This window comes from Elgaria multicarinata, chromosome 13 (genome assembly GCF_023053635.1).
Source record: "Elgaria multicarinata webbii isolate HBS135686 ecotype San Diego chromosome 13, rElgMul1.1.pri, whole genome shotgun sequence".
Classification (NCBI taxonomy): domain Eukaryota; kingdom Metazoa; phylum Chordata; class Lepidosauria; order Squamata; family Anguidae; genus Elgaria; species Elgaria multicarinata.
Genome location: NC_086183.1, coordinates 33,892,062 through 33,915,228, shown reverse-complemented (window position 1 = coordinate 33,915,228; position 23,167 = coordinate 33,892,062). Strand labels below are relative to the sequence as shown.

At 50.1% G+C, this 23,167-nt stretch overlaps 1 protein-coding gene across 1 annotated transcript; it reads right to left on the bottom strand.

Moving 5' to 3' along the window:
* Positions 1 to 6,064: 6,064 nt before the first annotated feature.
* On the bottom strand, positions 6,065 to 19,065 carry LOC134407828 (uncharacterized). The gene is made up of 6 exons (XM_063139776.1): positions 19,053 to 19,065; positions 9,646 to 9,803; positions 7,771 to 7,860; positions 7,111 to 7,251; positions 6,933 to 7,022; positions 6,065 to 6,205 (listed from the first exon to the last, which is right to left on the bottom strand). Exons 1-6 carry the CDS (start codon positions 19,063 to 19,065, stop codon positions 6,065 to 6,067), a joined length of 633 nt encoding a protein of 210 aa, XP_062995846.1.
* Positions 19,066 to 23,167: the final 4,102 nt, after the last annotated feature.

Genomic DNA, 23,167 nt, shown 5'->3' with positions numbered 1-23,167 from the left:
AGGCCCCTTCCAACTCTACTATTCTATGATTCTAACACAAGTTGACTTATGACAAAAAGAATCACTTTGGAAAAAAAGCTTTCTTTCCTTGCTTAGAGGAAGGGCCTTCCCTTTCAGTGTGAGATGTGGTGGTGGGAGAATGCCTCTTCTGGGGCGCTGCTTGGCTTCTGCTGTTTTGATTCATACTTATATTAAAAAATAATTGATTTTTTAAAAAATGTGTTGCTTGATTAATTGGGTAACATCATTTTAGTTGACTAAAGCAGTGTTTTAACACCGCCTCAACAAATCTAACAAATTAATCACATAAAGGTTTCAGCGCTACCATTTATCAGTAGCCATTTCCCTTCGCCAAACCCCAGTATGAAAATACCTGCAAGTTCACAAGCATCAGATCTGCATTTTTTCCGAGTCTAAGATGAGCCTTTTAATGGAGGCCACTGCTGAACGGTCCACGTTATCACATGTAACACGAACCATTAATGCATCCTCCTTTCTCTCTCTCTCTCTCTCTCTTTCCTGGTGCGAGTCCCTGTGTCTCAATTAATTCCCATCCCTTTTATCCTCCATAGCTGCTGATGGCGGAGCACCACTGAGCCAATTACGCTTGCTTAAACATTGTCCCTTTAGCCCCTTCTAATTCTCACCTCTAATCAGCAAACAGGTTTTGCCGCCATTGTGGGACCCAGTGAATAGGAAGTAACAGCTGATGCGCTTTGCAAATTGGTCCAATTTTGTGGGGGACAGTGAACAAGGAGCTGATGGGCTTCCTCGTCGGGCCATTGGTTGCCACACGTGACCAGCCGCACCATGGCAAAACCACGGGCAGCCTGTCTCCTGCATTCGAATGTGAAGGGAGGTAATTTATACACCCATTTCATATTTCCCACCTAATAGTTTTATGTCTCTGGACAAGCTTCAGTTGATTTTTTGAGAGCCACTGCTAAGTAGTTTTCTGCCGTCTGTGAATAAGGTTGAGTCACAAATTATCTTCAGTGCAGGGAAGAGGAGAAGCAGCCAGCTTGATTATATCCCACAGGCCACAGAAATTGAAACATCTTGAAGGAACATCAAAGGAAGCTTCAGGTTTTTGGTGTGTTTTTTTAAAGAAAAATGCAGTATGGACAGAAAATTCTCATAATTTCCCAACCAAAAGGGAACCGTCCATAAAACGGGATCCCAGACTACCCATCAGGGATGTTGGAGAAATCCACAATGGATTCAAAAGAGTACAGATTACTAATCCAACCTACAGATTGCACTGTGGACCAGGTTTTTCTTAGTCATGCAGATTCTGCATATTTGCAGACTTTTTTTAAAAAAAAAACTTTTATGGGGGTGTTTGCACATGCACATTAATGCTAATGCACATTTATGCTGATGTACGTTAATACGAAGGCACTCTGGCATTGATTTTGCCAATGAATAGATGGCAGAACAAAAGGCATGTGACAATCTGTGAAACACAGGAAAAGAGGTTTAACAAAATCCGTCCATCCCTAGTACCCATTTGATACTGTTTTAATTCCAGTGTGGCTGTCATTCAGCTGTGATCCTGGCCTCCCACCCACCCTGGCAACCTTTCTGTGGTAAGGAGAAATACTTGGAAAACAGTGAGCAGGCTTTTGAGCTCTGCAGGACTCTTCATCAGGATGGATGTTAAGCAAAGCGGTGGAGGGCGGCAGGAGAGGGAGAGAAAAAGCCTGGCTTGGCGTTGGAGCCATAAAGCCTGCCTCGGCCACAGTCTGACAAGAATTGGGGATGGGGAGCAACCCTATGGAGCTGTGGGGGGAATGCAGTGGGTGGGTGGGGTGAATCCAGGTCAGAGCCTTGCAAGACTGATCCCGCCGGGGCAGGAGGAAGCAGGTAGAGTTTTCTGAATTGTTCCCTGTACAATGTCCACCCCCACCCCCAGCCTGGTTTCTCCTATTGACACCAATTGACACGCCCTGGTTAGGCCTCATCTAGAGCATTGCGTCCAGTTCTGGGCTCCACAATTCAAGAAGGACGCAGACAAGCTGGAGCGTGTTCAGAGGAGGGCAACCAGGATGATCAGGGGTCTGGAAACAAAGCCCTATGAAGAGAGACTGAGAGAACTGGGCATGTTTAGCCTGGAGAAGAGAGGATTGAGGGGAGGCACGAGAGCACTCTTCAAACACTTGAAGGGTTGTCACACAGATGAGGGCCAGGATCTCTTCTCGATCCTCCCAGAGCGCAGGACACGGAATAACGGGCTCAAGTTAAAGGAAGCCAGATTCTGGATGGACATCAGGAAAAACTTCCTGACTGTTAGAGCAGTACGACAATGGAACCAGTGACCTAGGGAGGTGGTGGGCTCTCCCACACTAGAGGCCTTCAAGAGGCAGCTGGACTACCACCTGTCAGGGATGCTTTAGGGTGGGCTGTTCCTGCATTGAACAGGGGGTTCGACTCGATGGCCTTGTAGGCCCCTTCCAACTCTGCGATTCTATGAAAGAATTAACTATGCCAACTCTGGCATGGTTCTTGACCCTTTCAGGAGGGAACAAGGGGACTTTGGATCCTGTGGATCCAAGACTGTCCTGAGACACCCTCGCATGTTCCTTCCCCCGACACCATGGGCAAAACCCCGCCAGCAGCACAGCTGTGCCCAGGGAGTTTCCCACAGATGCATTGGGGCACCTTCAGGTACATAGGTGTCATCCCTCCAATGGAGCAGCAGTGATGCCTGTGCCCAGGTGTTTGCAGCCCCGATGAGATCCAGCCAGACTTTCCCAACCTGACGCCCGCCAAATCATCCTCAGCCAGCAGCACAACCCTGAACCCCCTGCCCAGTCTAACCTCTGTCCTGTTCCTCCCTCCCTCCTCCTCTTCCTCCTCTCTTTCGCCTTACCTCTACCTCGGTATTTTGTCATCAGATGGGAAAGATTTAATTTATTTAAATGAAAAAAAGAAAGAAACAAGTGGAGGTGTTTAATTGAATTACATGTCGGGGGGAAAATTACTAATCCCATCAATGCGTCGTTAGCTCCTGGGTGATTAATGCTGACATTAAGTTGAATAATTCTCAGCAGCCTTTGTGTGTGCGGGCGGTTCTGCGCCTGTTTGGACTGAAAAGAGACTGGTTAATAATACTTCTCTGGCAGGAATTCCTGGCATGTCGGACAGGTAGAAGAGGGCCCTGGCACCAGGAGGGCCGGTGTGCTAAGAGGTGGCATTTCGGATTGTCCATGCGCCGCCTGAGAGCAAACAGCCCAGTGTGCTGCGGAAGAAATCTAGGGGATTTGGGGGGGGGATCTCTCCACTCTTGTGGCGCATGGCCAGAGCACACAGAAGCAGAGGGATGGCTATGCAAGAATGAGGGAGTGTTTATCTGGTTGGGATGATGTTTGCATGGCTTTTGAACTGTCCCCAAGCACTTGTAGGGGCGGCAACAATTAAAGACCGGATCTTGGGGTTAACACCGCCCCACTGCCATCAGGGTCACCAGTCTCCCCTGGAGATTGATGCAAAATCCTCTGCTCCCTGGCAGGATGTCCCAGAGGCTGATGGAGTTTTGGGATCTCAGCTAAGAAAACATTCCAACTTTGGGGGTGGGGACCAGATATCATGTGCCCTCTCCTGGCCTGCACAACAACTCCACAGCCCCTCCCTCTCCGATCCACAGTTCTGCTGACCCCCAGAAGCCCCCTCCAAAGCAGCTCCTGGTCTATGCCAGCCGTGGCTAAACTACACTCCCTGGGTTTCCTGGAAATGACTGTGAAGCGGTTCCAGTCTGTTCTGTAGAAATGGGTGATGCTGGGTGCCCGCTTGATTATCGTATGAGTAACTGGGAAAAAATCCCACTGTAAGTCCTGGGCAGAGTGCTTAGAGCCCTTGAGATGTTGTTGTTGCTGTTTTTGCTTTCTGCAGCAATGTGTAACTTGTCTTGCTTACTTGAGCCATCTGGGACTATTTATTTACTAGTTTATTCATTACTTTTATATGCCTTCAAGGAGCTCAGCTCAGAGTGGCATACGTGGAACTCCTCCACTCCATTTTATCATCACAACAGCCCAGTAAGGTAGGTCACACTGCGAGAGACTGACAGGCTAAAGGTATCCCAGTGAGTATCATGGCTAAGTGTGGATTTGAACTCGGGCCTTCCTGGTTCTTTCAGAGGTAAAGCTCTTGTAGGGATATTGGAAGCTGCCTTATGCTGAGTCAGACCCTTTGTCCATCTAGGCTCAGTATTGTTGACACAGGTTGGCAGCAGCGGCTCTCTATGGCTTCAGTCAGGAGTTTTCCCTGCCTTTCCTGGAGATGGTGCCAGTGTTGAACCTGGGTCCTTCTGCATGCAGAACAGAAGCCCTGTCAATGGCCCCGGCCAAGCGGTCCTGCATGTGCGTGTTTGGAGGATCCTTCTCTGAGCCGGACTTTGGGGCTAGAAGCCTCTTTGGCCCACTTCAGCCCTATAGAAATCTGAACCATCTATCTCAGCAGGCGGACACCCCGCCCCCCACCAGAAAGGCAAGAGACGAGAGGCAGGGGCCTTCACTTCCAATAATAATAATAATAATAATAATAATAATAATAATAATAATCATAATCATAATAATTTTATTTCTTACCCACCTCTCCGTTTGGATAGAGGCGGGGAACAACAGCAAGTATAAAATACATAAAATTAAGACATTTAGGACATTTTATAAAATAACAGGGCATAGACAATAACTTTGGAGGCATTGCATAACAATTAATAAATAGTAAAAAAACAATTCTTGAAATAAATTAGTCACAAAGTGTCCTTAGTCATTGAGAACATCTAGTAATAACAATATAACAAATAAATTATTTTCGTAGTTGATAACTAGTACATTCATCGTCTTCAGGCCAATAGGTTATTTTGCTCTGAATACTGAATTTACTGGGCAAACGCCACCATGGGTGCTTTTTCGTTTCGGTGGTGCATGCTCAGGAAATTTGTGCCTTCTGGAAATAAATTAGAAATAACAATATAATCTTTCTTTTTCTTTTCTGTCTATAAGCCACCGTTCGTTTTCTCTAGGGTAATCCTTTTTTAAGTGGACTTCCCGATAGTAAGATTATGGGTTGCTGCCAAAACCATTTAGAATATCTCAGTTTCCCCCCTGTTTTGCTCCACAGCTGTATGATCCACAAAGGAGCTGTATCAGAAATCCTTGGATTTTAAATAATGAAAAAACAACCCAATGTAAATTCTGATTTCTCTGTTTGCTGGCATTGCTGCAGTGTCTGCAAGAGCAAGCCTTTCCAGCAGGGGGCAGGCTCGCTCGCCTGTTCCGAGAGATTAAGTTCCCCATACTTAACAATTCCCTCTTTTAAAAATAATAGCCATTCCGGCAAACAGACGCTGATGCATGAATAAATAACAGTTTTATGAATACAATCCACTTTAAATAATGTTGCTCCCCCTCCCTCCCTCCCTCTTGAGCTTGTTAATTCCAGACCCAAGGAAATTAAAATAAATTACATAAATAAAACAGCCCTTTTTGTAATAGCGTTCCATCATAATATTGCAAGCACTCACTTTTTCTTGAGGCACTTGGGGAAATGCGTCTCCTGCCAGAGGAGAATTGCGTCTTGATGGCAAATACTGTGCAACACGCTTCAGGGACTCGTGAAAAGCTGCTGGCAAAGATATTGCACGAGACCGTGAATCTCGGCGCTTGCTGTGTGGAGCCATTTGGGGGCTACGGCGCGGAAGACATAAATAAGACCAGAGACCCAGAAAACTGTCGGCCTTTCGCCAGGCCCAGGTGGACCCATTTTGAAGGCCAAAGCGCAGCTCTGAATTGGGGTTTTCCAACCTGGCGCCCTCCAGATGTGTTGACTACAAATCCCATCATCCACTTGCCAGCATGGGAGTTGTACCTGAACATACATGGAGGGCACCAGGTCAGAGAAGCCTGTATGAAATATGTGCAGGGGGATTGCTTCGAAGAGGATTCGGAGGCGCAAAAGTCTTCGCTTGATGAATGATTGGTTTCTCTTCGTCAAATGCGCTGCTCTTTCCATCAATGGGAAAACAGGAGGCTGGGTCTTTGTTTGGTGCTGCTGATGGGCCTCAGTTGGAATGGTGGCGGCGGCGGTGGTGGTGGTGGTGATGGTGATGAAGGTAGTTGTGGTGGCTGATTTGTCTGATGTCTTCCTGCAGCAGACGGACCATGTTCAGGCCTACTGCTGCCTCTAGGCACTTTGGAGATTGCTGGAATGGAGAAAGAGTGTGAATGTAAGTATTTGCATATCAGACCAACAGGTCATAGAATCATAGAATAGCAGAGTTGGAAGGGGCCTACAAGGCCATCTAGTCCAACCCCCTGCTCAATGCAGGAATCCACCCTAAAGCATCCCTGACAGATGGTTGTCCAGCTGCCTCTTGAAGGCCTCTAGTGTGGGAGAGCCCACAACCTCCCTAGGTAACTGATTCCTAGGGTGATTTAGGGTGATTCCTAGGGTGATTTAGCCCAGCATACTGTCTCCAATGGAGGACAGCTAGGGGCCTCTAGAAAACTAAAAAGGCAAGAGGTGTTGGATATAGGAGACACTCTGTGGAGTTTGGTCCCAGAGTCTAGTAGTTGCAGGTTGACTGACGCGGAATACAGAGGCTCCATAACTTAAGAATCAGGACCTACAGCCCATCTATGAGTGTATCCAATTCCCCCCTTGATGGCTACCATTGGGCATCCTGTGGCAATTATTTCCCATGATTAATGAATTAACCAGACAGGCTCTGTAAGCATGCATCCCATTTCATAGCAAGGGGGTTCCAGAAATCCATGCAGCAAGTAACTGGTGGTGTGTGTGTCTTATTAATTATTATTTATTTATTGCATTTTTATACTGCCCAATAGACAAAGCTGCAAGGTTGATCAAGGATGAAGCCTCCCTGAAATGGAACTGGATTGGCTCTTGGCCACCTGTGGACCACTCACCTCTGCATTGCTGGTGTTAAATTTCTGAAACTGTTCCTTAAACTCCTGGAGGTGTCCAGACTCCTTGTGGTCTGAAGGCTTGCGCTGTATCTGAATGAGAGAGGAGGGACCGTATTACAACCCCCTCTTCCCTTTAGATCCCAGGGAGGCGTTTTCCTGCAAGGAGGTTCTTACTCACACAGGCCATGAGGTTGTCCTTGAAGGGCATCAAGAACCCCAGCACCTCGAGGACATCTTTGGACATGTTGGGCTTCTGGTTCTGCAGAACAGAGATGGCCAGGTTCACCTCCATCTCCACGGCTTCCAGCTTCTCCCATTTCTGCCAAAAAAGATGTCAGGATAAGATCATTCAAAAGGGTGGCGGTGGTGGGGACATTCCTGTTTCAATTTGAGGGATGATGCCAGACATCTCTGGACCCGTCTCTACGAGGGCATCACAGCACTGTGGACATCCATTGAATTGTTTGTGGCGGCCGCTAATGTTTTAGATGTTTTTTGGCCAAGGTGCCGGTCCCAATCTGAGCCCTTTGGGGTTCCCCAGAAGACAATCCCCCCCCTTCATTCCCCATTCATCTTGCTTTTTGAAAGTGTTCTCCATGTCGTTTAGCCTCCAGATAGAAATCACTGGTTGCTTTTGTGCAGTTTCCCCCAGCACCCACCCCAGGCAGCTATGCTGGGAATTGCAGTCCAACCCATCTGGAGGGTGCCAGGTTAGGGAAGGCTGCCAAGGGCGATCCCGGCCACCTCCCCTCCAATGCAGGGGTTCCTGCCTCCCCACGCAGCTTCCCGACACACCCAAGGAAAATGGGGGTCCTTCCTCCCCCCACCTGCCACTCACCGTCAGTTTGCTCAGATGCTTTTTGGGTCCTCGGAGGTCCACTTCTGAGCAATTGCTCCATGGCTCCACCTCGTCGAGCCTCAGATCCTCCTTGAATGAAATGGGCAAAATACCAGAAGGATGAGTTGGTGGCCTGCTTGCACCCTACTGGAAAGCAGCACCGCCAAGCTTTTATGAGCCTCCATGGATGGCAGCCATCTCTGGGAGCCCAGCCTGGGAAGACCCTGTCCCAGGCGCAGGCGCATCCCTGCCAACCTGAGTAGACACGCCTGGGCTGGTGCTCTGGACCCAGAGTCCAACTTGCAATAAGGTGGCCGCTTCCTACGTTGCCCTTGGTCTTCAGACCAAGGGCAAAAACACCTCTACTTGGAAGGTCTTTAGTTTCGCTCCCAGGAGATGTCGATGGCGCTGCTGAGACGCGCTGGGTTCTTTTTTAGTTCTCAGGCTACTGTTTTAGCGTTGTTTACAATGGAAGCATTTGTATTATTTTGTTGTTAGCGGCTAAAAGACATCCTACTGGCTTGCTGATGGCACACGAATCTTAACGTAGATTAAAAAACCAATCTGCCCCAACTTGCTCTTCCTTGCTCATCAACCCCAATGTAGCTCTCGCCAAGCCTTCCCCAACCTGGTGTCCAGGTGTGTTGGACTACAATCCCCATGTGCCAAGCAGAGTGGCAAGAGCAGCCGCCCCCAGTTGGCGCTTCGAGATGTGTTGGACTGCAACTCCCATCATTCCCAGCCGAAGGGACTGATGGGGTAATGCAGTCCAACATATCTGAAGTTCACCTACATGGAGAAGGCTGCTGTTGCCGTTCTGCTTGGTACAAAGGGCGCTTAGACACCCGAGAGGGCTTGGATTCCACTTGGTTCCTGGTTGAAATCAGACTTCCCCAATCTGCTGCCCTCCAGATATTTTGGACTTACACGCCCCAGGAGAAGAGAAGATTGAGGGGAGACATGATAGCACTCTTCAAATACTTAAAAGGTTGTCACACAGAGGAGGGCCAGGATCTCTTCTCGATCCTCCCAGAGTGCAGGACACGGAATAACGGGCTCAAGTTAAAGGAAGCCAGGTTCCAGCTGGACATCAGGAAAAACTTCCTGACGGTTAGAGCAGTATGACAATGGAACCAGTTACCTAGGGAGGTTGTGGGCTCTCCCACACTAGAGGCCTTCAAGAGGCAACTGGACAGCCATCTGTCCGGGATGCTTTAGGGTGGATTCCTGCATTGAGCAAGGGGTTGGACTCGATGGCCTTGTAGGCCCCTTCCAACTCTGCTATTCTATGATTCTATGATTCCTGAGCATTGGCCATGCTGGCAGGGGCTGATGGGAGTGGAATCCCTGCTGATCCAGAAGGGACTGGGCTGGGGGAGGTTGTTTACAATGTTTGGTATGGTGGGTCCTTCCCCCCCCCCCCCCGGATGAGCGGAGAAACAGCCGCGGGGGTGGGGTGGGGTGGACTTTTGAGTGAGGAAAAAGTTGAGCTGCCCAGTCCTCAAACTGCTCCTTGGCTCAGAATTACAGCTTCCTCGGGTTGCTTTTCATTAAAAAGGAAATGTAATGGATCGTTTCTAGCCAGCTAGACAATTTACCTTTGTTTTCCTTGTTAATAAGGGTGCCTGCTTAGGCAGAAAACTGTCCCCCAACGGCCAGAATTCCTCAGGCAGCAGGGCGTAGGAGTCTAATCACCTGTGCAAAGACTTCCCACCCAAGGTGGCTTCCGGATTGGAAATGCCTCCCCCAACCTGTTGTATTGGACTTCAACATCCATCACCCCCAGCCAACCTGGACGGCCAGGTCGGCTGTGTGTGTGTTGCTCAAGACCACGGGTCTTGGAAGGTTTTTTTTAGACCAGTTCATCTCACTTACGTATTTGTTCCTGACAGCTTTGAAGGCGTTGACATAGTGATCTTGTGGATTTTTGTAAATGCTGAGGTAGCAGAGCGTTACTGGAGCTGCGTTGGCCCAGTGGATTTCCAGGGTCATCATCACAGCAACCAAAGGCAGCAGGAACTGCTCTACAGCGGCTAAATCAGAGAGGATTGGGGGAAAATAAGACTACTTATAACGTTCTCCGTCTCAGGACACCCGTCGCCCTGCAGAATTCCGGATCGCACGGACGCGGTCCCAACCTCTGCCTTGTCCCAGCGTTCTGGCGAGGACGGGCGTGCCCCTTGTCACGGCATTATGGTGTTTGTGCCGCCTTGCTAAACACAAGCCCCTCAGCACAGCTCTGCTGCATCCGGCCATCTCGTCTCGCCTTCTTTCCCCAACGGCGGGGCCGGCCCACGGCTTCGGGGATGCCCGCTAGCCAGGGCTCGGTGCCATGACACCCCGTCCCGTCCCGTCCCCCCTGTGAGAAGCGACCTGCATTCAGCAGGAGAGGGCCTCAGGCGGCTGTTTTGGATTCATGGGATCCTTGGGAAGGTTTTAGTATTTTTCATTGCTGTAAGCTGCCTGCCCCAAAGTGCTGGGCGATAAGAGGATGAAATAAAGGAACGAGAGGGGCGCTCATTGCTACCGCCTGGGTGTGAGCTGTAAAACCTAAATCAGGGGTGCAGAGCGTCAGGCCCAGGGGCAAATCCGGCCCACTTGGGGTCCCCAGATGGCCCCAGCCCCCTTCCCCAGGCCCCCCCCTTCCCCCAATTCCCAATCGTTTGGTGGATTTTTGGCATTTGTGCTGGTCCTCCTCCTACCCACCATTCTGGGATGCCTTCCCTGAAGTTTAGTTACTGGCGGTAAGAGCTTTAAGCTAAAATGAGCTGGGGGGTTGGGTTGTGACATTTTTGGCACCACCCCCATTTGCCTTCATCCCTGCCCATCAGTGGAATGTGGTCCCCAAGACCATCCCTGGGATGGAATTCATCTCTTGGGCGGCTGACAGCCGTCCTGTGCCCCAAACCTAAATGGAACCTCCCTGTTCAGAGCGGTCTACCTGTCAGTCCCGGATGTTGGGGGCAGATGCCAAGAAAAGGCCGTTGCCTTGCTTGTCAGGCTGGCTACTGATGGGAACAGAGTGCTGGATTGGGCCGACTTCACCTGATGCAGGCCGGCCTGCTGACCCTTCTCCTCTTAGGAGAAATCACGTGGCCTCCCTGCCTACAGCCTCGCGTGTCCCCTGCCCTGTGATGGTGGCATTTAAAAAGAGATTTCTGCCCAGGGCTTTGGGCTTTGGTTGCCTGGTGGTGGTGGGTGCAGCCCGGGTATCTCACCAGCCACCCGCCCCTTGCCAAAGCAATTCTGTGCAGAGTCTGGAGCCAAGATGCAGATAGCATATGCTTCCTAATCACATTCATACCCGATTTCCCTCCACTTTGCATCTCTAGGTTTATAGTTCCTGAAAGGGCATTCATTGGTGTCATTATAGACCCACAGACCATTTCACTGCTGCGCCCCTGAGACAGGCAATTTGGCTTTGCTCAGTATTCTAAAGCAGCCATCCCCAACAACTCTCATCACCCCCCAGTGTTGGCTGGGCATGATGGGAGCTGTAGTCCAACACATCCGGAGCCTGCCAGGTTGGGGAAGGGGGTTCTAAAGCAACACTGGGACCTCTCTAGGTAACCTCCCTTCCCACGACAGGTAGGGCTAGAGAGGACCCCACCCACCCCCAATCTCTCCGTCGTGGCTTGCTGGTTACACATTCAGCCCGGTGTTGCTTGCATCTTAAGCGGCGTAATCTTGAAGGAAAGAAGGTGGGTGGGTGGGGGGACGTTTGGGTCAAGCCTCTGCATAATCCAGTTTGCACGAATGCAGCAAAGGGACAAAATCCTCGTCGCTGCTAATTAATACCGAGCGAGCGGGATGGCTTTGCTCACCTTCGGCGTGCTAATGAAATTGGCAGCGTGGCTTGCATTGTTGCTGCGTTTAATGGAGCTTGGCGGACATTTCGATAATGGAAGGAAAAGAAAGAGAGAGGGAGAGAGAGAGGAGGTGGGGAGGAATGTGGGTGTTTTGGTGACTGCCTTGCAGATGAATTGGTTGGAGCCCAGGGCCGGCCATCTGCTGTACAGTGTGGCTCTGCAGCCATGAAAAGTGGCCAGGTGGGAGGGCAGAAGAGGTTGGGGGGCGCCCCTCAGTCAGGGTCACCTTGGCTGGGGGGGGCGGATTTTTCAAGCCCTCACTTGGTTACTGCTGAAAAGGAAGTGCAGTTCCATCAGCTTCAGTTCTTAGCCCTTCTAATTCTTCTGTAGTTCCTAGTATTCGTGGAGGTGAAGCAGAACCACGTCCCTTTCGTGGACGTCTTTTGAAGGTGCGTTTGGAAAGGCTGACAAATTTGTTCCTGCCAGGCGCGGATGGAGTCATCGCAAAAGCGATTTCACCACGCCCAGTTTGCAAGGCTGCTGTGGGAACAGAGTGCTGGACTAGATGGACCCTTGGTCTGATCCAGCCTCAGGGCTCTTCTGAGGTTCTTAAGATATAGAATACCCTTCCCCAACTAGGGCCCTGGGGGATTCTGGAAGTTGTAGTCCGACACATCTGGAGGGCTGCAGGTTGGGGAAGGCTGCTCTTTATTAAGCTCTTTGAATGTGCCCTCCGTGTACTTCAGCCTTCTCCAACTTGGTGCCCTCCAGATGTGTCCTCTAGCCCGGAGGAATGCTAGGCATTGCAGCCCAATCCACCTGGAGGCCTCCAGGTTGAGGAAGGCTGGCGTGGCCAGAGCTGGTGGGGCAGAGCGGCCCTTGGTAAAGGAGGCCTGTCTCTGGGCAGCAAATGCCAGCTCTGGCCACAAGAGGGCGCCTCACGGTTACTCCGCCATCTCTAAAAGCAACGCCGACCGAAACGAGACCTCAGAACAGAAACCGGGCAGCCGTGACTCCGCAGGTGTTGGTGGACTCCCACATTTCCCCTCAGCCCCGGCCAACATGACCAGTGATCAGGGGTGATGGGAAGTGTAGTCCATCAACATTGGGGCAGAAAGGGACAGGTTCTTCACCTGTACAAGGGGCAGCCACAGAACAGTGCCAGGCAAATGCTATTTTGGGCTGCATTAATAGAAGTATAGCCTCCAAATCACGTGAGGACCTGGTTCCTCTCTATTCGGCCCTGGTTAGGCCTCATCTAGAGTATTGCGTCCAGTTCTGGGCTCCACAATTCAAGAAGGACGCAGACAAGCTGGAGCGTGTTCAGAGGAGGGCAACCAGGATGACTGGGGGTCTGGAAACAAAGCCCTATGAAGAGAGACTGAGAGAACTGGGCCTGTTTAGCCTGGAGAAGAGAAGATTGAGGGGAGACATGATAGCACTCTTCAAAGACTTAAAAGGTTGTCTTACAGAGGAGGGCCAGGATCTCTTCTCGATCCTCCCAGAGTGCAGGACACGGAATAACGGGCTCAAGTTAAAGGAAGCCAGATTCCAGCTGGACATCAGGAAAAACTTCCTGACTGTTAGAGCAGTACGACAACGGAATCAGTTACCTAGGGAGGTCGTGGGCTCTCCCACACTAGAGGCCTTCAAGAGGCAGCTGGACAAGCATCTGTCAGGGATGCTTTAGGGTGGATTCCTGCATTGAGCAGGGAGTTGGACTCGATGGCCTTATAGGCCCCTTCCAGCTCTGCTATTCTATGATTCTATGAGATGTGTGATTTCCCCTGTTTAAAAACAACATGTTTGTAAATCTGTGGAAGAGGACATCCGGGGGCAAGGGGTGTGTGATGCAAGGGGAGCTTCTGCAGACTCTGCCTGGACTGGGGTGAAAGGGTGGGGCTTGTACATCCACCAGTAGGTGGGTGGGGGTGTTCTTTGGGGCAGGGAAAGGGGGCAGGTAGGGTTGGGAGTAGACCTCCATTTCCCCATTACCATGAACTACACAAGAGCCTCCCCTAACTGGGTACCCTTCAAATGTGTTGGACTGCAACTCCCATAACCCCCATCCGCACTGCCGTTGGAGGATGGGATTTGTAGCCCACCACATCTGTAGGCTGCCCCATTGGAGAGAGCTGAGCTACGAAGTCCACTAAACAATCCCATTATCTCCCGCAATCCTTTTAACAGCAGGACATTTTCTCCTCTGATTTTCAGCCTGAAATCCACTTTCTTACAAGAGAAAGCCCATGGCACCTTGTCTGGGTTTTTTTTTTTAAATGACAAGGAAGAATAATAGCTCTCTGCTCCCTTTATGGCAGCCTTTTAAAATCTGAAGAGTATCATTTAACAGCCTCAGCGCATAATCTTCTTTCCCCTATGCTGAACAGAGCCGGTGAGTTCACTCTGCCTTTCTTCCGAACAGCTTGTATGCTAAACTCCAGATCCTCTTGGACACTCTCCTTGGACCCGTCTCAGACTTATCTCCAACGTTTTAAAAACACAGCGCATAAAAATGAACGCAGACGCCAGCTGTGAACTGCCAGAGGCTGGGCGACAATCTCCGTCTGGGCATCGTAGGCAGAATGTGAATTGCGGCTAAGCCAAATCCCAGCGGCAGTGGCCACCTTTTGAAGGGGCATCTGGCCGTGTTGGTGGCTTTATGTTCTGCTTAGTTTTTGCAGTGGTATTCCAGAGGGGGTGATGAAATGGGATAAAAGGGAGTTGGCAACCCCTAGTCACACTAGGAGCGCTTCTCTTGTTTCTTTTCTTTTTTAATCCTGAGATAAACAAAATCTGTATTCCCCACGTATAAAGTGGCTTCTAAGCGACCAGAGATAGTCAGCCAAGGTGTGTGGGCTGAAATAGTCTAGGATTTATTGTTCCTGCAGATGTGGGCTAGTTTATTAGTCTGCAGGGACTCTTTCTTATCTCCGTACAGCCCTTTGCTATTTAAGGCCCTTGCAGAAATATTACGTATTATTATACGATTAATATTTCAAGAACTGTTATCTTGTGATCAGCCACTCTGAGAGATAAACGCCTCCAAATTCTGATGGTGAAAGCCAGCTCAAGTCAAGGAAGGGAGAAGTAAGAGAATGTACTCCACTTTTGGAAGTATTCCCCCCCCCCCCGGTCTCCCACTCCGGACTTGGTCAGATGCTTGTTATTAAAGCAAGGCTCTCTCCGGATTAGAGGATGGTGAGTCAAGAGCCCTGGATGGCGGCCTGCCCACTCACTTCCAACTCATTTCAGGTGCACCCCTGGAATGAGGAGACAAATTTAACTTGAAAGTGAGCTCAGGCTGAATTTATGTTGATAATAACCTGTTTTTCAAAGGTGTACCTTGCATTAAAACCCAGCCAAGGTGACCAAGCCTGGATGCCACAGTATTCAGAATGCCTGGAACCCCTTTCAGCTCAAAGACCACGTTAAATTCCCGAGAAGTTCTTGGGGGGGTGGGTATTCAAGTGGTGGGCAGGGATGAAGGCCAAAAGGGGCATATTCAAAAATACCCAAAATATCAGCATACTTTAGCTTAAAGCTCTTATTGCCAGTAATTGAGTCTTAGGAGAGGCATCTGGGACCTTTTCTAATGGGGGTGGGGTGGGGGTGGAAACCAGGCAAAAGTCAGGAAACCCGCAAATGTTTGGTGTCTGTGTGCAGCCATCAAGGAAACCCTGGTGGGCTGGATTGCAACCCCAGGCAGTCTGGATTTGGCCCATAGGCCTGATGTCTGCCGTGTTTTCCACTGGATGCATGATTCAAAGTTCTCTGGGTGGCCCTGTGTCCTCTTTTACAGAGGACAGTCCTCTGTTTCACTCCCAGCATAAAGATAAAGAACCATCAGTTGGAATGATGGTTCTTTCCCAGAGTGCAAGACACAGAATAACGGGCTCAAGTTAAAGGAAGCCAGATTCCAGCTGGACATCAGGAAAAACTTCCTGACGGTTAGAGCAGTACAACAATGGAACTAGTTACCTAGGGAGGTTGTGGGCTCTCCCACACTAGAGGCCTTCAAGAGGCAGCTGGACAGCCATCTGTCAGGTGTGCTTTAAGGAGGATTCCTGCATTGAGCAGGGGGTTGGACTCGATGGCCTTGTAGGCCCCTTCCAACTCTGCTATTCTGTGATTCTATGATTCTAAGAGCTAAAAGGTCCCTGGAGCATCTGGAGAGCAGGCTGATCACAGGTGTTCACACAATGGTGAGATGGACTACATGTCTACTTCAATTATAGTAACGATTTCCAAAATTGCATCTCTATGTATAAATTAGCATATTCAAATCCGGGTCTCCTTTGTCTGCTTTTTTGGTGATGCATTTCCCCTTTTGGGGGCGGTACAGAAGCTGCCACACTCCTGGGTTGTGCTCAGGCCACCCTGTCGTTACTGCCTTGACCGGCCCGATCCGAGCCCTCTTTCCCTGGAAGTGAAGCCCAACCTTTCAGAGGAATTCACTTCCTGGCAAGGGCATCATGGCTTGCAGGTGTGTTGATGTTTGCAGCCTTAGATAGGAGCAACACTGCAGGGCCATGTGAACATTCGTTTCCTAGAGCTGCCCTCTAGGTAATCTCAGAGCTGGCTAATTGCACCATTTCTGCAGTGAGGGAAAACTCTGACAAATAAAATATTGGGAGGAATGGCAGGTTTTGAGCAGCGCCGGAAGATAATTACCTTGACTCCGCAGTCCTTCCTAGCCAAAATCATTTGTCACTGTTTAGGGCTTCAATTATTTTTCTGTAACTACATTTGCATTGGGAAGTTGAGTAACTGGCCAATTAGCATGAGGTTGGAAGGGGTTTGGTACGTGAGCTTGGGGGTACAGGGGCAAGACATGGGGCTTGGGGATGCAGCAGGGTTTGGCGAGCTGACCCGAAAGGTCGCCCACTGGCTTTTAAGGAGCAGAGAAACGGACAGGTGCAAAAACACGCCGGCTGTTGCCTTATCTCACTGTACAGTATATGCTACCATTTCCTCCCAGTGCACAGGTGGGGAGCGCCTCTCAGCCAGGGAGCCGGATCCCATTCTGGAGATGTGCTCGGAGCTTGGGAGGGTGTCAGGGGCGGAACATCCCAATGGTGGGTGGGGCCAGATGCAAAAAGGGGTGGAGCAAAAAGGGAATAATAATAATAATACCGGCATAATTTTGCTTAAGGCTTTTACTGCCAGTAACTGAGCCTCAGTGGAGGCATTTCAGCCTTTAAAAATGGGGAAGGAACCAGGCAAAAGCTGAAAATCAGTCAAATGATGGGTGGTCAGGGCAAGGGGCGTGGCTAAGAAGAGGGCGTGGCCATCCGGGTTACAGCTACAGCTTTCCCACCAGTGTGTGTGAATGATAGGAAAAGCTGCACCAGTCAAACTCCCACCTTTCTCCAGCTGCTTAAAACGCAGGATAGAGCCTTCCCTGTTATTTACCCTTTTGCAACTGCTCTGGCCTAGTCAATTAATAAAATCAATTAAAATCCAGATACATCTGCTTATGAGAAACATCCCCCCATATAATTCTAAAGGAAACTGCATATTTCGCTTTGTTTTTACGTAAATGGTGAACACCTCTGCCCCAACACACCCCATCTTCAAAGAGGGACCTTTTGTTCTCTTCCTTTTAGGAGAATGCTTGACAAGTCCTATGTATCCAGGGTGGGTGGGGGACTTGTGGACTTCCAAATGTGGTTGGACTACAGCTCCCATCAGCCCTTGCCAGCATAGCAAGGGCTGATAGGAGCTGTAGTCCAACCATGTCTGGGCAGCCACACCGTCCCCATCCCTGATTTAAAATAATTTTAGTTTTGGGCTCTGACCAATTAGTCGAGGGCACTTTATTTTAGTCGATGGAAACTTGTTTTAATTGTTTTATCCAGCCAATAAATCCACCCAGCACTGAAGCCCCGTGCAGCCGTTTTCTGTCTCTGTGCCCAGGACAGACGGCAGCTTCTTTCCATCGCTCCTGGGGGGAAGGAAGCAGTCAGTGCTCCGTCTGCCCGGGGTTGGAGAAGTGAAGCCTTCCTTCCCCAAGGATTAAGGAAGCCTTCCCCATCCAACTGGGAAGCCCTCCAGATGTGTTGGACTACAACTCCCAGCATCCCAGCTGGCTGGGGGATTCCTTAGTCCTGGGGGAAGGGATGGAAGCTCCCCCAGCCTCTGGCCACCATTTCTCCATTTCTGTAAGGGGGCAGCAGGGCTCCTATTGGCTTCCAAGGGCCAGGAGATGTTCTTGGGGTGGGACCAGGGAGGTCCTTTTGAGGACTGAGAGGCTGCCCTTCTGCGCTGAGTGCTGAGGATGGCCACTTATGCCTTGCCGAAAAAGAGGACAAAGAAGGCGCAGAGCGGCATAAAGTCTGCATCTGCTCATTTAGATCTTTAGATGCCAATTTAGAAACCGTGACTAGCAATGTGGTGTATTTCCTGGCTCTAAGTGGGGAAGCTGGCTGTGCAGGCAGGTGGTTCAGCCTGCGACTTCGAGGCCCGGCTCTGCTCTCTCCCTTTTCAGGGTTCCGAATCTTGAAACCAGACTTCGACTGGCCACCCTTGAAAGGGAGGATGTCTTCCAGTACGGTCCTCTGACAGCCCTTCAGACAGAGGACCGTTTTCATCACCATTCATCGTCATCATCATCATCATCTACATTTCTATACTGCTCCATAGCTGAAGCTCTCTGGGTGGTGTACAGCAGGACACATTTATTTATTTATTCGTTTTTATTCAACCCCACCCCCCTTCTACGAAGAAAATGGCACCCATGGCCATCTTACGAGAACTCTGGCCCCATAACTTCCTCACATAACCAGCAAAGTACTTAGAAAAAGAATCCAAATCTCAAACTTCCAGACGATCGGTCGCCTGGTGTGAACGCTGGCCACAAGAGGCGTAGAGACAGTCAGTTCCATGGAGCCGGACTTGAGGGGCCCTCCTGTCCACCCAGGGTTGACTCCCTGTCCCAGACCATCAAAGGCCTAGTTCTCTCACTAAGATGGTAAACCTCTGTCTGGTCTGTATCACCTCAGACTGCTGACATGAATTTGCACAAACAAATTCCCTGCATGGCAAGGGAAAAGAGTCGGAGGGAAGAATTCTCCTCCCTGACATGCTAGCTTTCTGTGTGCAGGGAATTGTCTTATATGGAGGAACATGCAGCTGTGCCAGCTGCCATCTGAAACAGGTACAGCCCAGGTACTGGCTTGCCAGCCTGATGGGAACTAGCCCTTTGTGCCACGGAATCCCTGCATGTTCTCATGAAGGGTGGGATGGGAAGTCTTTGGCCGCTCCGCAGGGAAGTTGGCCCTCTGTGCTCCCTTTTGGTTCCACATCTTCCTTTTGCTCCTTCAGTCTTTGTGGAGAAAGGAAGATGTTGCTCCAAAGGACCCAGTGCCCTGTTCCGTGGCTGGAAGGGGGCAGCCCAAGCTCCGTCGCAGGAATGCCCGTCTCCATGCTGGAGCCCCTCGTAGCAAAGGAAAAAGCCTTTCCAGCTCTTACCTGGGTTGACCATCGTGTCTCCTGCAAGGTCTCTCTGGATCCTTTCTGATCAGATGAGGCTTCTCTGTCTCCAGGAGGTGCTTTGTCTCCTGCATCCTCCATGGCCCCGATATTTATACTACTTTTCGCACTTTCCATTTGTAACATAAAAAGAAAATGGATCCTGAATTGGGACTCTACCAGCGGCGTGGGGAACTCTCCCGCCATGAGATGTGGAAAACGAGCCAGGAAAATGAAAACTGACAGGTGTAGTGGCACTCAGTCAAGAGTCTGGGAGGAATTCCCAGGTGCTGATAAGTGCCTGGGTGGTGATGTCATGCTGGCAGCATGAAAGGGCTGTGCCCTGGGTCAGAGGAGGCGGAGGTGCGCCCGGTTGTTCAGTGCACTCAGCTTCCGCATCTTTTCGGCACAAGGCAGCCCTGACCGGCCAGAGGTGGACGGGGCTGCGAGCCTCTACCTTTTCAGAGATTGGGAAAGGTTTGGGCAGGGGGCTTTGTAGGTTGCTGTGGTGTTCTTGCTCTGGGAGGCCGGGGGGGGGGGGGGGAAGGTGCCACGAGGCAGAGGTGTGTGGGCGTAAGAGGCATGTGGCCATTTTGTCACAGTCTCGTTTTCACTTTTGGAGAAGATGAGATTGTGGAACTTGTTCGCCTGTGGTGGAGGCCAGTGGAGGTGGAGAAAGAAGCCACGAGCACCAGCTGATGAAGCGATGAAGAACAGAACAGAACTGGGTTAGATTCTCCCACTTCTTCTATTTTCTTTCCCACTGGTCCCTCCCTCCTTTCATGGGGATTTTAGATTAGTCTGTGTCTGTGTGTCTGTCTGTCTGTCTGTCCTTCCTTCCTTCCTTCCAATTTTGGATTCTTTAAAACGCCTTGCTTCCTTCTGAAATGGAGTGTTCTGCTTCTCTTCTCTTAATCAGAAAGGCAGAGCAACAAATGGCAGCCCCCCCCCCCACCTCCCCCTGACACCAAGCACCCTCAAGGCCAGTCAAGTTATTTTGGCACCGGAGGCAGGCAGAAAATCCCGCAAGCCCCTTTCCTCGCTCCCCCGCCCCCAACTGGGCAGTAAACATGCAATAAGAATTGAACACTTTGTTGCCCTTTCATGTCAGCCGCCTTGCGGTGCCAGACCTGCCTCAGCCGGCCTGGTTAGGGCTCACAGTGGCTGCCATGCATGTGCCAGGGATGGTGGTGGCCTGGCACAGTGTCCCGCGTGGGCCCCCTTCTCTGCTGCAACGCCTTCTACCATCCGGGCAGTGGGGGAGAAGTAGGCTGGCATTTGGAAACTATTTATTTATTTATTTATTTCATTTATTACATTTATATACCGCCCCATAGCCGAAGCTCTCTGGGCGGTTTACAAAAGTTAAAAACAGTGAATGTTAAAAAGTATACAAAATTTAAAACCATCAAAAATATAAAAACAACAGTATAAAACAACAGTATCTACTGTATGAGGAGATTTGTAAAATTAACTCTCTCTGTGATTTTAAGGCAGCTTTAAAGACTAGCCTTTTCCAGCAGGCCTATCCAGGTCAATGTTTAATCAAGAATTTTTAAGATGTATTGATTCCTGTTATAATGTTGTTCCCCGCCTTGATCCAAAGGGAGAGGCAGGTAAGAAATAAATAAAATTATTATTATTATTATTATTATTATTATTATTATTATTATTATTATCATCATCATTATTATTATTATTATTATTATTATTATTATTTAAACAACAACAATTCTGGGGTCCATTAAGAAACAAACAAACTCCGTTCATGTTGTTAAAAGCTGTTAAATGCCTGGAAGAAGAGAAAAGTCTTGACCTGGCGCCGAAAAGATAACAATGTTGGCGCCAGGTGAGCCTCATTGGGGAGATCATTCCATAATTGGGGGGCCACCACTGAGAAGGCCCTCTCCTTTGTTGCCATCCCCCCACCTCCCAGTGCAGATAGCAACTTGCTGGCTGGTCTGCAAGCCACGGCGTGGATAAAAGAAAATGCCTGGGATATCAGTAAAATATTTCTAGAAAGATTAAGTTGCTTATATCCTGAGACATAAATAGCTTAACAGTTTCTTGAAGGTGTCTGAAGGGTTTTTTGTTTTTGTTTTGCATGAGTGAATTGCCAGATCTTGTGCTCTTTTCGCAGTGCAGAAACGACACCCTTGTGGTATGTGTGTGTGAGTGTGCGTGTGTGCGCACGCCTCTCTTTCTTCCACCCTGTCACATCTGGTTCCATTGGGTGAGCTGAGCATTCCAGTTTACCCATCAGGCAATTCCCACCCCACCCACCCCGGCTCTTGGGGGTGAGGCGGAGATTCAAATCCATGTTACCTGTTGTGACTACAGAATCAGCTGTGGTAATTGTTCTGGATTAATTAAGAGGGGGAAGAAGGGTGAGATCTGTGTGCTTCGTTCATTTTTGTGCCCCCCTTCGCTCCCTCCAAAGGGCTCAGAAGAACCTTGTGAGGTTGGACGGGCTGATCAGCAAAGAAAGAGTGATCAGCAAAGCGAAGTAGAGGAACAGATGAAGGCAAGGGAATAAATGTCTCAATGGGGCCTCAATTTTTAAAAAAGTCTTGGCTTTAGTGGTGTGTGTGTGTGTGTGTGTGTGTGTGTGTGTGTGTGTCTGTGCGTGAGAACCATTTGGGGGAATCTAACCCAGCAAAATGCCTTGAGCCAGTGCTGAGAGTGATGTCATGGCAATGATGTCATTTTGCAACCTGCAATTTCCACAAACATTCTAACTGCTCGGGCTGAAGGAATGGGATCAAAGTATTCAGCGGACTGAGAAGCAGGGACCTGAGGGGGAAGATGGGCGGAGGAGGAGACATGGAGGGGGCACTGAGAAAGACCAGCTAGGTAGAAAACTCCAGAGTGGGGGTGAGGGGGAGGGCCGTGACAGGAGGGGTTCTGGGCTGTGGACAAAGGGGGAGGGCAGGATCCCAAAGTAGCTGGCGCCACTTAGAGGCAGCGGCGGAGCACTGCAGGCCAAGTTTCTGTTTCTGTTTGAACTATCCGGTTAACTAACTGGCTGCACCGTGTCTAAAGGTGCGGGCTGGGAAAGTCCCCTGTGAGCTAACCGGTAAATCAAATCTCCTTTCAGCCCAGGCTTTAGTAAGCCAAGTCTTGCCTCTGCTACAGATTTGTTCAGTGTCCCTGTGCAAGCCCCCCCACCCACCCATATGGGGAGCGTGTGCCACGTTTCCATCACCCCTTTTTGGTCTCACACTCACGCAATGGCAGCCCTCCGTCTGGAAGCCCTCTGCATCTCTGGGCGGGTCCATCTTCCAGGGCCGGCCCTGCCATTAGCCAGAGTGGAGCAGTGGCCTCAGGTGGCACATGGTGGGAGGCAGTATCATAGTGTCGGAAGAGAGAGCGGTGGGCCGTGGGGCCAGCTTTGCGCCCCCTAAGTTAGCCTGCTGCCTTCAGGGGCGCGGGAGGATACTGTCCCATTATCAGTCCTATCCATCTGCTTGCCCAGGTGGCTTTCGCACGTGGAGCGACAGGAGGTGCCATCATGCCCTTGACTTCAGGCAGCAAAAGTTCTTGGGCTACCACTGCCAACTGGTTTGTCCTGCAGCCAGTTGCAAAAGCTAGAGAGCTCGTCTTTGGCCTTGTAACCAGCCCCCCCTTTCTGTACTCGTCAGACCAAAGAGACAAGGGTGTCGTTGCCGTGCCCCCCTTAGCTGAGTGATGGTGGCCCAGGTGGTGCAGGCCTCCGCTTTGCCTTCTCGCCCGTCTTCTGCTCCCCCCTCTCCCTGCTGTGCTGTTTTTTCTCATCAGGCTGGAGTGCTCAGGATCAAACCGCTGATTCCCGGGGCAGCTCATGCCGCCGCTCCTTCATTACCATCTCCTTGTCGGCATCATTTGGCATCATTTCCCATCCCGGCTGGCTTTTTGTCTTGGAACTGTTGAATGGAGATCTTCAGGGGAGCTGTCAGGAGGCTCATTTTCCTCCAGCCATGAAGGTTTATTTAGGCCTCATCAAGGCCAATGAGTGCTACAAATTGCCCTTTTCGAGGGGACGTAGCTGGCTGCCGTGAGCGCCTTGAATTCCATCTCCCCTGTAAGGCCGCTCAGCCTTTGTGGTACAGATGTAGGCCCTAGGGAAGAGGTTCGGG